General features: G+C 44.8%; 2 protein-coding genes across 2 annotated transcripts in view; one reads left to right on the top strand and one right to left on the bottom strand.

Annotated features, from left to right (window-relative positions):
* LOC123450583 (bifunctional TENA2 protein) overlaps positions 1-6538 on the top strand; it is an 84184-nt gene extending 77646 nt beyond the window's left edge. Inside the window, exons 3-5 of the mRNA XM_045127754.1 lie at positions 3743-3939; positions 5733-5947; positions 6037-6538. Of these exons, the coding sequence (XP_044983689.1) occupies positions 3743-3939; positions 5733-5947; positions 6037-6352 (728 nt within the window). The 3' untranslated portion in view covers positions 6353-6538. The remainder of the gene's footprint in view (positions 1-3742; positions 3940-5732; positions 5948-6036) is intronic.
* A 411-nt stretch (positions 6539-6949) lies between these two features.
* On the bottom strand, positions 6950-7666 carry LOC123448830 (calvin cycle protein CP12-1, chloroplastic-like). Its single transcript, XM_045125850.1, has one exon. It carries the CDS (start codon positions 7606-7608, stop codon positions 7216-7218), a length of 393 nt encoding a protein of 130 aa, XP_044981785.1. The 5' UTR covers positions 7609-7666; the 3' UTR covers positions 6950-7215.
* Positions 7667-14776: the final 7110 nt, after the last annotated feature.

Consider the following 14776-nt stretch of genomic DNA (forward strand, 5'->3'; position numbering starts at 1 on the left):
GGCTCTCCCCCCTCTCCTGGTGGCGCCGGAGCGCCGCCAGGGCAGCCATCATGGCGGCGATCTACACCAACAACTTCGTCGCCGTCATCACAACCACTATCACCTTCCTTCATGTATCTACAACGGTCCACTCTACCGCATACCGCTATACCCCCTACTTGAACATGGTGCTTAATGCTATATATTATTGTCCTATGATGTGTGGCTATCCTATGATGTTTGAGTAGTTCTTTTTTGTCCTATGGGTTGATTGATGATCATGATCGATTGGAGTTGCGTGGTTTATATTGGTGCTATCGTAAGGTGCTTTCCGTGAGGCACACATGTGAATGATTCACGCTGGAGGGTTTGCAATATGTGCATGATTCACTTATAGTGGGTTGCTAGTGTGACACAAGCTTACACCCGAGTAAGGAAGTTGTTTGCGTATGGGAGTAAAGGGGACTTGATGTTTAATGCTATGGTTGGGTTTTACCTTTATGATCTTTAGTAGCTGCGGATGCTTGCTAGAGTTGTAACCATCAGTGCATATGATCCAAGTACGGAAAGTATGTTAGCCCATGCCTCTCCCTCATATAAAACTGCAACAATCATATTGGTCTAGTTATCAATTGCCTAGGACAATCTCGCAAATCCTATCACCACTTCTCCACACTCGGTATATTTATTTTCTTGTTCTTTTATCTAAACAACAACTAACTTTTATTTCCATGTTCTTTATTACCTTGCAAAACTATCTTTTGTACCTACTAAGTACTTCTAGTTTCCTTCCCGCAAAATAGTTTCATACTTGTCCTAGGTAAAGTAAGCATTAGCATGCGTAGTGTTGTATCAGTGGTCGATAGAACTTGAGATAATATTAACTCTACCTTGAGCTCCTCATTGGGTTCGTCAGTCTTACTTATCAAAAAAGGCTACAAACGATCCTCTACACTTATGGGTTACCAGTCGTGCGTAGCATCGCTCCGGTGACGTTCCTGACGACATCGAATAATTTGCTTTCAGATCTTGTTTCTACCTCGCGTTTCCTGTGGTGTTTGGCCCTAGATATGGGAGGAGGGCCTGTTGGGCGATGTCGACACGGCGGAAACGGTGACGACCCCGATGTGGCTTGCGTCGGGTGGATGGATCTTCGATCTTCGACAGGATCAGCGATGTCGGTTCCTACTTTGGTGTGTTTGGCAGTGATGACTTCCCGCTCGTGTGGAGAAAAGATTCACCGACTTTGGGTGTGGTGTTGGAGATATGCCCTAGAGGCAATCATGTATGATGATATTTCCTATATGTTTATGAATAAGAATAGTCCTTGGACATTATCAATGATGTGTATCGATAAGTACATGACTTGTTTGTGAGACTATGAATTGTATGATGAGTGTCCTAAATAGTCCCTAGTCGAAAGGGTTGTGTGGACACACAACCAATCAGACTAGAATATGACACGATGGATGGTCCGGTCTCATTGGCCATGTAGCATTGGATGCTACCCGAATAATATAGACTCAGAAAGATCTGATCGGATTCGACGTAGTCGGATCCGAGTCGAGATAAGTTCTGAGTTGGACAGACCCAACTATGAGACGCATCAATAGGTCATATGTGAGTCTCTAGTTTAACATATGTTCTATGTCCTAAGACCTGAGCTGGCGCATGTACTCGGGATGGTGACAACCTTGCTTTGGACCAACCAAACGCTACTCCATGACTGGGTAGTTACAAAGGTAGGTTTCGGACTTGTCTAGACCCATGCTGCGAGACATGGTCGAGCAAGATGGGATTTGCCCCTCTGATCAGGAGGGATATACTCTCGCCCCCTCGGGTGATATGACCTGGATAAGCATGACCATGCGATGAGGATTATGAGATAATCCAAATGTTGGTCAGATTCATCGGAACGAGAAAGAGGTCATGTTGCAACAAGGATGACCATGTCACCTTGTGCACGAGAACATATATCGTGTGGCAAAGGGAACATAAGTATGAAGTACAGGTTCTTCTAACCAGCCTCATCCGTCACTTTGGAGTCGGCACGCTTTGCTAGAGGACGCTACCGACTAGCCGAATTAGATGTGATTTGACTCGCGACCAAGTGAACGAGAACCTAAGGGGTCGTACGCTTAAGGGAAGGAACACATGGACTTTAGGATCCGTGCAAGGCCCAAGAGTTGAGCCCGTGCCGGATGCCTATATGTAGTGGATGTGCGACACACTTAATTAGTTGATCGCTTCGGCGCTGTCATTAGGGCTTTGCATGTGTTGCAACTAGCCACCTTCACCAGCCACCGACTGTGTGATCAGACCTAGCAGTCCGCTGCACGGTGTTCCTCCTGCACGCGCGGATACCGTTAGAGGTGACGCAATAGCGCTGCTCTCTAGCGAACATGTACGTGGAATCCTGCGACCAACTGTTCGAGGAAGACGATCCGGCGACCGGTTGTTCGAGGGAGATCGGACGAGGAGGAGACGGACCATGCTGATGCGTTGCCCCAACTCTACTTCCGCTGCACGACACTGCACGTCTAGTGGTAACGATTTGTGATCCATCTTCGTAGCGTGTTATTGGATGTCCCGCATGTAGGAATTTTTTAATTCGCAGGCGATGCACTTATGTTAGAATCCAACATGTGGATTGGTAGCGACAGGGACGACACGCCATCATCACACTCGAAAGGTTGGGGAGGCTCGCTTCCGATGGACTTATTTTTAATTTATTTATTTTCCAGGGTTGCCTTCTAATGTTGTTTGCTGGTTAATAGATCTGAGGTTATCTTCGTAGCAAAAATACTCTCAATGTTTATAAAAATAATAATTCATTTTTTCCTTTTACTTTTTTTATTTTTTTTAGAAAAGAAGGATTACCCTCGGCCTGTGCATCAACTGATGCATGCAGCCTTTTATTAACAAAATCTACAAATAGATGTGTAGTTCAAGACAAGCTGAAACAAAACAATGAAAAGATAGTAAAATCAAAAGATGCCACAACCGACTAAAATAAGCCTAGATGACTAACCATCTATCCTATTAGTGGACCGTCATCCAAACTGATTATAGATATTCTGAGCTTTCATCTCCCATCGAACTGACCTAGTAACCATAGGCTCCCTGGCTTCCACAGGAGTGAGTAACGACTACATACGAATCATGGTAGTGGCCATGTAGATAACCCGCAATTTTTTTTATAGAAATATGTCTATTAAACACCAAATCATTTCTGTAGTTTCATATAGCCCAAAGTAATGCACATACTCAAATCCTAATATGCTTTGCAATGTTTATATCTACCCCATTTAACCACGTTCTAAATAACGTGTTTATACTATGAGGAGGGTTGATATTAAAAGCCATATGTAGTGAGCGCCATAAAATCCTAGCCATCGGACATTTAAGAAAAAGCTGTTTGATGGTTTTATTCTTATCATAGAAGCTACATCTCTATGTTTTGTCAAATTGTCCTTTATTTGAATCATCTTTTTTAAACAAATCACATGAAGACTTTGATTTTCAACAGAATCTTGACCTTCTAAATATGGATCAAATTAGAAACATAACAGAATCTATAAGATCTAAATACATAGATTCTATCAAAAAGGTATCATTCATGTTTAACTTTTAATGAATATTATTTTACCTCATCAGAAAGATTGATATCCATCAGCCTTCTGACAAAATGCAACTATGCGGTCCATGGATCTTCAAATAAAGATCTTTGAAATTTGTATATTTAGTCACAGATCGTAATACTGTTCACAAACTCCCCATGCTGGGCATGCTCTAAGCTGCTTATCACAACTTCGCACGGCAGCGATGGACGGCGACGGCGGCACGGCGGCGGCCTGGATGGCGACGCACCGCGGGATGTACGAGCGGGCCACGCGGCACCCCTTCACCGTCTCGATCCGCGACGGTTCCATTGATCTGGCCGCCTTCAAGCGCTGGCTCGTCAGTATCTTCTGGGCTTCCTCCCCTCTCCTCAAGCTCCTCCCCCTCCCCCCTCCTCCCCCCACCCCCACCCCCACCCCCACCCCCAATTTCTTATGTAGCATCGCTTACCAGTTGATACAAGTTGATTATACTCAAATAGGATCGAGCGGCTCCTGCTACGTAACGTAGCTCTAACCTTTATCAGACTTTGTGTTGGTTCTTAGTTCTTACACTACCAGTGGATCTTGATTCGGACTCTGCCTGACTTTTTGCACTGACTTAGATGAGGTAGACCAACAGAGCTACTTCTGTGGTCTGAGAAGAAGAAAAGATAGTGTGGATGGGACTTCATAAGGCTACTGAATGTGTTGATCCATTTAGCATGTGTGCAAGATTTGGGGGATTGCTGCTACAAATCAGCATAGTAGGAGGTCCGGGAATGCTTATTTAGGCCGACGCTTAGACTTTCATTGAACTTACTCTAAGGAACGGGATGGTTACACAAACCTAGACGGTGAAACATAAACTGAAAGTGTGCTGGGACTCTTGCCATGGTCGTTTTGAAGGGCAGTATGGTACTGTGTTTCTTTTTTCCTTCTAATTAGGATGTTTGCTAGACTAATAGAGCTACTTCTGTGGTCTGAGAAGAAGGAAAGATAATGTGGATGGGATTTCATAAGGCTACTGAATCTGTTGATCCATTTAGCATGTGTGCAAAATTTGGGGAGATTTGGATGATTACTGCTACAGATCAACATAGTAGGAGGACCGGGAATGCTTATTTAGGCCGATGTTTAGACTTCCATCCAACTTAACCTGAGAAACGGCATGGCTACGGGTTGCCAAACCTGGAATGGGAAACAGAAACTGAAAGCGTGGGACTCGTGTCAGGATGGTTCTGAAGGGCGGTGTGGTATAGGGTTTGTTCTGATTTGGATGTTAGTCAGAAGTCAAACTCCCTGTGTTGCTCGATTAACCATAACACTATCTTGATTTGCATGATTGGAGAACATTGGACCTTTTCTGTCAGGCAGTAGTAACCAGGTAGTTAGGGCTGTCAAATTCTGTGTTGTGTTCCGGTGGTCAAGGGCATATTTCTCCTTATTGAATAGATTGGTTCACTCATGGTGATTATCTGTCATGTTTTTAAAATGTGATGCTTTTTGTTACTTGAATTACACATATTCGGGCAAGAGCACTGCTATGCATACGACAATGTGCATCCGTTTTTGTACTACAATGCAATCAAGCCGTGCATGCACAGCAACAGACTGCAGAACGCCACTAGATGGTCCATCGTAATGATCGCACACATTACGTATCGTATGCACAGTAGTTCCCTTCATGCAAGTACGTTTTGATGAACCAAGGAGGAACAATACTTCTTGGAGAATATATAAAATAAAAAAGATACTACTCCCCCTGTTTCTAAATATAAACCTTTTTAGATATTTCAGTATGGACTACATACGGATGTATATAGACATATTTTAGGGTGTACATTCACTCATTTTGCTTCGTATGTAGTCCGTATTGGAATCTCTAAAAGGTCTTATATTTAGGGAGTATGTGTTTCATTTAAATGTCTACTATTGGAAAGCTGCTTAGCTGGAAGCAATGGGGTATTATTCTGCATTAGTGCTTGGTACTTTGTGCTTGATTGTTGCAAGTTATATTCAAACACCATGTACTTCACCAATTTAGCTTCTTGTTCGTTTTCTAAGATCTATTCCGCAGTGGTTACGTTTACCTTTGTCATGTTGTTAATGCTCATAATTAAGTAAAATATCTGTCTATGTTTCATATTTCAGGGTCAGGACTACACATTTGTGCAGGGATTTGTTGCATTTGTAGCTAGTGTACTGCTCAAGTGTTGCAAAGAATCAGACAGCTCGGACATGGAAACAATCCTAGGTGGCTTGGCTTCTCTTAGCGATGAGCTCTCTTGGTTCAAGAAGGAAGCCGCTAAATGGAGTGTTGATCTGGCCGGTATTTCTCCCCTCAGTTCTAATATGGAGTACTGCAGGTTGATCTCTATCAGACACTTGCACAATTCTACAACCTTTTAGAATGCTAAAGGAATGTGACTAAGGATGATATTATTCTTATGGCCAGGTTTCTCCAAAGCTTTGATGATCCAGAGATCAGCTACACTGTTGCCATAACTACGTTTTGGATAATTGAAACCGTGTACCAGGATAGTTTTGCTTTCTGCATAGAAGAAGGTAACAAGACGCCGGGGGAGCTGCTGCGGACCTGTCAGAGATGGGGCAGTCCTGAGTTCAAGCTGTACTGCCAGTCTCTGCAGCAAATCGCTGATCGCTGCTTGGCGAATGCGCCACCTGATGTCGTCAAGAGTGCTGAAGAGGCCTTTCTTCGGGTGCTCGAGCTGGAGACTGGATTCTGGGACATGAGTTCTTCTCAGTCCTAAGCGGCAGCTATATCGTCAACGCCCGTGCAGTTCCTTAGACAAAATAGATGCCACAGTGGGTTCAGACTTGAGACCTGCATTTTACTGTCATTTTCCCTGTATCTTGGTTTATCTGGCGAACACCATGCAAATAACCTGGATGAAATAAATGTTGTTGGTTCAGACCGCAACCTTGATTTTCATGTATCTTGGTTTCTTTGGTGAACACCGTGGAATTAGTTGGACGGTATAGATGTTTTTGTCGGTTTAGTGTTCAGTCTTTCAGGCTGAAACTTCCTCTGCACTGTATTCTTTTGCTGGTTTATTTGGATTCTCAAGAAACTTTCGATGTATAATTGTAAGTTCGTAGCGAACTGAAATAATGTTTACCCAAACGTCACAACCAGTTGGTAAATACTTCATATGACCTTAAATTATTTCTGAAAGAGCTTGCTGCAACGAACTAAAAGCAAAGGGGAAAAAAATAGAAAGGCAAAAAAGGAAAAATTCTGCAAAAAAGGAGAAAAAATATCAGAGCCAGGTTTCGATCCTGGGACCTGTGGGTTATGGGCCCACCACGCTTCCGCTGCGCCACTCTGATTTGTTGGCAACAAGAAGTTTACCTTACTTAAGACAAATCACTTGCAGCTTGCCTTGATAATTTGGTATCACACTCATGACTCATAGCTCCTAGTAATAAACATTACAGTAGTATCTTGTAATTTTACAAACAAATCGCTGCTCGCTTTATTGTAAGCCAAGCCAAATAAAGCAACAAACCAAACTTACACGCCCAAGATGCCAATGTGCCACGGAAGCTAAGCTCGAAGCTACCGCTCATGATGACGGCCGGCAATGGCAGAAGCCGGCACGAGCTCGCACGGCTAGCTGTCGTAGGTGCGGCACTCGTCGGTCTCGGGGTTGTCCTCGCAGAACTCCTCGAGCGGGTCGCTGTGTTCCTTCTTGCGGTCGCGCGCGTGGCTGGCCGCGGCGCTGAGCTCCTCCACCTCGTCCCACGCCGCCACGCACTCGCCGCCCACTGGGTCGCCCGCGCACGTCTCCTCCGCCTGCTTGATGCTCTCCGTCACCTTCTGCGCCAGCTCCGGGGGCGTGGACGGCGAGCCCGCCACGGCCACCAGCCGCCGGCCGTGCGCGCGCATCGCCCGGGCCGCGAACGACACGACGCTCGGGCGAGATGGCAGCGTGGCCGACGGCTGCGCAACGCTTCTGGGAGCCGGAAAGGTGGCCATGAAGGCCATGGTGGTGATGGTGGCCATGGCTTCGCACTTGGTTCGCAGGAAGGTGGAAGAGAAGGTTTTGCTTGGGGGTCTGGCCGTTTGGGGTACGCCATTTTTATGTGGCTCTCTGCTCCTTATCTTTTTGGGGCCAGTCCCGTTGTGACAGATCAGCCTCACCAGATTTCCCTTCTAGAAGATTTATCAATTAATCCTAGACCTACAGTGGTTTGTCTCGGCTTGTTACAGGACGCGAAGTTGCAGGCCGGTCCATACTATTCCGGGTCCTTGAACGAGACGATAAAAATGGGATCCTTATGAACAAATAAAAATTAAAAATTTATTATTTTTCAAAAAAAAAATTCAGTACATAACATAGATTGATCGTCCAGAAAACTACATCATAATAATATGAAAATAATATAGTTTTATAAAAGAGCGTTCTTCTAACTTGCATAAAAAAGACTATCATCTCGCGCTTTTAAGTATGAAAACTTGTCAAAACTGATAGCAACTTGAACATTTTATGTATTTTTCACTTTCTTTTCTCACGGATAAACAATTTTTAGAACACATGTCACCAAATAATTGCAATACTTATTCCCCGTCCCCCCTTCTCATCCCTGGATCGAACGAATGTTTGAAGAACAGGCCAACAAAAGAGTAGGAACTAGGAAGAAAAGAATTGAAGATGTGAGATTGAGAGGCAGGTTGTTTAACAGGAATGAAAAAGAGTACTTGGTTAGGCGAAGAAGGGAGACGTACCATCTTTGATGTGGTGATGCCTCAATCGTCTATTGATGGGTAACGTTGAGGATGCAATGAGAGGTGATTGGGGAAGGGGATAGCACCATCGGTTTCCATTAATGGATGTAGGGAGAACCACCTCGAATTTGGAAGTGCACGAGGGGCGACGTTGTTCTCTGGGATTGGAGAATTTGAGGGAGGAGCCAAGGAGGCGAGGTTTTTCTTAGGAGCCGAAGAGGCGAGGTGACCGGAGTGCTGCAGCAGCCTAGCGAACGAGCTATAGATTCTTTCCGTTTGGGAGTGCTAGCTACGTGGTGAGCTTGTGCCTTTTTTTCCTCTTATTTTTTTGATCTAAAGGAAAAAATATCTTAATACGTAAAAGTACTGCTACATAGGAAGGGGCCCCTACCTCCTAGGGGCTAGGGCGGTAGTCCCGTTGCCCCGGCCTATGGGCCGGCCCTGCGAAGTTGTAGTGCTCACGCACCTTGGTGCCCTTTCAAAAAAAGGGAAAACATATTTAAAAGTTTCAAAAAAATTCTATGGAAACTTTTGTGTATTCATTACGGATCAGTAAAAATTTGTTTAAAAAAATGTAATTTGTAAGCTGTATAAAAATAACAAATTTTTGGCTCAATAACAGAAAAAAGAAGTTGATTTAAAAATACATATTTATCATTTTTTTAGTCACGTGTGAAAGTAAAATGATATAAAATTTTGCAGATACATAATATACATGTGTGTGTTTACAAAAAGTTTTAGTTTTTTACGTTGTGGAAAAATAATTTTCGAAAACGGTCACCATAGTGCCCGTGCACCATTGCTAATTTTCGCTTGTTACATGATTACTCAGGATTTACTTTTCTTGCATTTTCTTACGAGTAATGCTAGATTTATGGATATGTTTGTAGTGAAAATAGACAAAATTGGTCTTTTTTAAACTTCAACACAAAGGACGCATTTGGTTGTCTGCATCGATCGATTTTTGGGTGTTTGCATAGACTTATGAGATGGATCTGGTTGAGAAAAAACAACACGATGTACACATTGATTGGTTGCCCGCACATAGGTTAGCTCCATGAGAAAACTAATTTTGTCCCGTTGTTTGGTTGGCAGCATTGCATTAGGCGCACATAGGACACGTTGTTTGGTTGTAACCTGCATTAGGTGCTCTCACCACTTCTCAGTGATGGTGACCTTACCACACACAAACTTAAGAGTATCACTCCTAGCTACGAAACAAATTACGGTTCATCCTAACTAGTATCAAATAGTAGTACACATTATTAAGAACCGATTAGTTGTACGGGAAAGTTCATCATCCATCCTCTTCCTCTTCCTCTTACCTCTTATACTTATGCTATTGTTCCTCTTCCTCTGCTGCTGCCGCTGCTTCCTATTCTGTTGCTGCTCTTGCTCTTCTTCTTCTTCTTCAGAACCTTGTCTGGACTCTGTTATCCCACATTGTTTGTGCCCACACCATCCTTTTGGTATTCCAGGCTTCGTTGTCAGATGCATCCACACAACCACTGAGGTCAAGATCGTCAAGCGTCACATCTTCCTTCTCAGGCACCAGTTCATCAAAATCCCACTATAGGATCCAGTTATGAAGAATGCAACATGTAATAACAAGCTTAACCTCGGTGGGGTAAGGATGGAATGACTTTTGATCCAGGATCTTGAACCTGTTCTTCACAGCTTCAAATACCCTCTCAATGGTTACTCTAAGGTGGAGTGTCTGAGAGAACTCGTTAAGATGGTACATGGTCTTTCTGAAGGGTGTAAGAGCACCTGGGCGACATGCATAGCTAGCATATCCTAGGTAGAACTTTCCATCAGGGATGTTGATGCCATCAGGACGACTCATGCTGTCACTGAGTATGTTAGCATCATGTGATGACCCTTCCCAGCGAGCCAACACATATGTGAGCTTCATATCAAACTTAATAGTAGCAAGCACATTCTCTCTTGTGTAGTGCTTCCTGCCCCTAAATGTTACAACTTGTGACCTCGTCACACTGGGAGTGACATGAGTACTATCTATTTCCCCAATGCAATCCTGAAATGACAATACAAGATTGTGTTAGTGCTCACCTTGAACAATCCTAGCATATCAAGCAATGAACTACATAGTTCATTGCTCACCTTGAAGTATGGATACCATCTTAGGATAGTGCAGATCTTGTTAGGAGTCCGACCACATGGTGACTTGATTATCTCTCCTCCTAGCTCCCTAATAGCATACAACACTTGCTTGAAATACCTTGAGATGGTCTACATTGATCATCTGAACATGTTGTGGATAACCCGAAATCTTTGGTTATGGAGAACAACATGAAGGAACATGGCCACTTGCTCTTACACACTGGTGTGGATGCTATCTTCTAGCAGCCCGTGGTCCTGAAGATCTAGAGAAGTCTTACAAATGGTGCTCTTTCATTCGAAACATCTACAGAGCCTCTGTGTCATTGCAGTTGTATATGTAGTTCAGATTGGAGATCCTCTCTTGCTCCCGCAAGCATTGGAGCATATGTGATGACGGGTCTCTCAGCATGACGAACAACTCTCTTGTGCATGAACATGACCCATGCGTGAATCACATATATCAGTGTTGCTGCCTGAACTACCAACCGAATCCGTGCGTCCATAACCTAGTCCACATCAAGGTGCGTTCAACAATGGGGAAATTGATCACACACCTTGCCTAACGGCCTAAAAACGGAACCTAACATTAGGGAGAGGGGGTGTTGCTTACCGACATTAGAGACGAGGACTACGAAGGGGGGGGGGGCTTGGCTCAGTCAAGGACGAGCAGACGGTGGCCAAATGGAAGAGCAACAACAACCCCTACTGCCAGATCTGTGGCCGTTGCCGTCGCTTGCACATATCCGAGTTGCCACCGCAGGTGGTGGTGAGGCTATAGGAAGAGGATGTCCTAGAGGGAGTGGTGGTTGAGTAAATGGGTTGGGGGTGAGCCTAGATTTGGCACCATACCGCCCCGTCCGATTTCCATCTCCTGCCGTCCCCTCTCGCTTTCGCCCTACTCCCTCCACTACTAGGAGAAAGCTTATAGATAGGATTTTAGCAGTACCACGGTATTATCGAGACGTGCTACTGCTAAGTAGTAGTAGCGACGCGCAGCTACCGGTGCTACAGGTATCTAAGTGTTGGGGAACGTCGCATGGGAAACAAAATTTTTCCTACGCGCACGAAGACCTATCATGGTGATGTCCATCTACGAGAGGGGATGAGTGATCTACGTACCCTTGTAGATCGTACAGCAGAAGCGTTAGTGAACGCGGTTGATGTAGTGGAACGTCCTCACGTCCCTCGATCCGCCCCGCGAACAATCCCGCGATCAGTCCCACGATCTAGTACCGAACGGACGGCACCTCCACGTTCAGCACACGTACAGCTCGACGATGATCTCGGCCTTCTTGATCCAGAAAGAGAGTCGGAGAGGTAGAAGAGTTCTCCGGCAGCGTGACGGCGCTCCGGAGGTTGGTGATGACCTTGTCTCAGCAGGGCTCCGCCCGAGCTCCGCAGAAATGCGATCTAGAGGAAAAACCGTGGAGGTATGTGGTCGGGCTGCCGTGGAAAAGTCGTCTCAAATCAGCCCTAAAACCTCCGTATATATAGGTGGGAGGGAGGGGACCTTGCCTTGGGGCTCAAGGAGCCCCAAGGGGGTCGGCCGAGTCCAAGGGGGGAGGACTCCCCCCCCAAACCGAGTTGGACTTGGTTTGGTGGGAGGGAGTCCCCCTTCCTTCCCACCTCCTCCTTTTCTTTCTTTCCTTTTGATTTTCTTCTTCTTGGCGCATAGAGCCCTTTTGGGCTGTCCCACCAGCCCACTAAGGGCTGGTGTGCCACCCTCAAGGCCTATGGGCTTCCCCGGGGTGGGTTGCCCCCCCGGTGAACTCCCGGAACCCATTCGTCATTCCCGGTACATTTCCGGTAACTCCGAAAACCTTCCGGTAATCAAATGAAATCATCCTATATATCAATCTTCGTTTTCGGACTATTCCGGAAACCCTCGTGACGTCCGTGATCTCATCTGGGACTCCGAACAACATTCGGTAACCAACCATATAACTCAAATACGCATAAAACAACGTTGAACCTTAAGTGTGCAGACCCTGCGGGTTCGAGAACTATGTAGACATGACCCGAGAGACTCCTCGGTCAATATCCAATAGCGGGACCTGGATGCCCATATTGGATCCTACATATTCTACGAAGATCTTATCGTTTGAACCTCAGTGTCAAGGATTCATATAATCCCGTATGTCATTCCCTTTGTCCTTCGGTATGTTACTTGCCCGAGATTCGATCGTCAGTATCCGTATACCTATTTCAATCTCGTTTACTGGCAAGTCTCTTTACTCGTTCCGTAATACAAGATCCCGCAACTTACACTAAGTTACATTGCTTGCAAGGCTTGTGTGTGATGTTGTATTACCGAGTGGGCCCTGAGATACCTCTCCGTTCACACGGAGTGACAAATCCCAGTCTTGATCCATACTAACTCAACTAACACCTTCGGAGATACCTGTAGAGCATCTTTATAATCACCCAGTTACGTTGCGACGTTTGATACACACAAAGCATTTCTCCGGTGTCAGTGAGTTATATGATCTCATGGTCATAGGAATAAATACTTGACACGCAGAAAACAGTAGCAACAAAATGACACGATCAACATGCTACGTATATTAGTTTGGGTCTAGTCCATCACGTGATTCTCCTAATGACGTGATGCAGTTATCAAGCAACAACACCTTGTTCATAATCAGAAGACACTGACTATCTTTGATCAACTGGCTAGCCAACTAGAGGCTTGCTAGGGACGGTGTTTTGTCTATGTATCCACACATGTAAATGAGTCTTCATTCAATACAATTATAGCATGGATAATAAACGATTATCTTGATACAGGAATTATAATAATAACTATATTTATTATTGCCTCTAGGGCATAATTCCAACAGTCTCCCACTTGCACTAGAGTCAATAATCTAGCCCTCACATCACCATGTGAATTACATTGTAATAAATCTAACACCCATACAGTTCTGGTGTTGATCATGTTTTGGCCGTGGAAGAGGTTTAGTCAGCGGGTCCGCTACATTCAGATCCGTGTGCACTTTGCATATATTCACGTCCTCTCCCTCGACGTAGTCGTGGATGAGGTTGAAGCGTCGTTTGATGTGTCTGGTCTTCTTGTGAAACCGTGGTTCCTTTGCTAAGGCAATGGCACCAGTGTTGTCACAGAACAAGGTTATTGGATTCAGTGCGCTTGGCACCACTCCAAGATCTGTCATGAACTGCTTCATCCAGACACCCTCCTTAGCCGCCTCCGAGGCAGCCATGTACTCTGCTTCACATGTAGAATCTGCTACGACGCTTTGCTTGGAACTGCACCAGCTTACTGCACCCCCATTAAGAATAAATACGTATCCGGTTTGCGACTTAGAGTCGTTCGGATCTGTGTCAAAGCTTGCATCGACGTAACCTTTTACGGCGAGCTCTTCGTCATCTCCATACACGAGAAACATCTCCTTAGTCCTTTTCAGGTACTTCAGGATATTCTTGACCGCTGTCCAGTGATCCACTCCTGGATTACTCTGGAACCTACCTGCCATACTTATGGCCAGGCTAACATCCAGTCTAGTGCACATCATCGCATACATGATAGAACCTATGGCTGAAGCATAGGGGACGGAGCGCATATGCTCTCTATCTTCATCAGTTGCTGGGCACTGAGTCTTACTCAATCTCGTACCTTGTAGAACTGGCAAGAACCCTTTCTTGGACTGTTCCATTTTGAACCTCTTCAAAACTTTATCAAGGTATGTGCTTTGTGAAAGTCCTATCAGGCGTTTTGATCTATCCCTATAGATCTTAGTGCCTAGAATGTAAGCAGCTTCTCCTAGGTCCTTCATAGAGAAACTTTTATTCAAGTAATCCTTTATGCTCTCTAAAAACTCTACGTTGTTTCCAATCAGTAATATGTCATCCACATATAATATTAGAAACGCCACAGAGCTCCCACTCACTTTCTTGTAAATACAAGATTCTCCAACCACTTGTATAAACCCAAATGCTTTGATCACCTCATCAAAACGTTTGTTCCAACTCCGAGATGCTTGCACCAGTCCATAAATGGATCGCTGGAGCTTGCACACCTTGTTAGCATTCTTAGGATCGACAAAACCTTCGGGTTGTATCATATACAATTCTTCCTTAAGGAAACCGTTAAGGAACGCCGTTTTGACATCCATCTGCCAGATTTCATAATCGAAAAATGCAGCTATTGCTAACATGATTCTGACGGACTTAAGCATCGCTACGGGTGAGAAAGTCTCATCGTAGTCAAATTCTTAAACTTGTGAAAAACCCTTCGCCACAAGTCGAGCTTTATAAACGGTCACATTACCGTCAGCGTCCGTCTTCCTCTTAAAGATCCATT

Source organism: Hordeum vulgare, chromosome 4H (genome assembly GCF_904849725.1).
Source record: "Hordeum vulgare subsp. vulgare chromosome 4H, MorexV3_pseudomolecules_assembly, whole genome shotgun sequence".
Taxonomy (NCBI): Eukaryota; Viridiplantae; Streptophyta; class Magnoliopsida; order Poales; family Poaceae; genus Hordeum; species Hordeum vulgare.

Coding starts and splice junctions, on each gene's coding strand:
- LOC123448830 (XM_045125850.1), bottom strand. CDS start 7,608: ATGGCCACCATCACCACCATGGCCTTCATGGCCACCTTTCCGGCTCCC.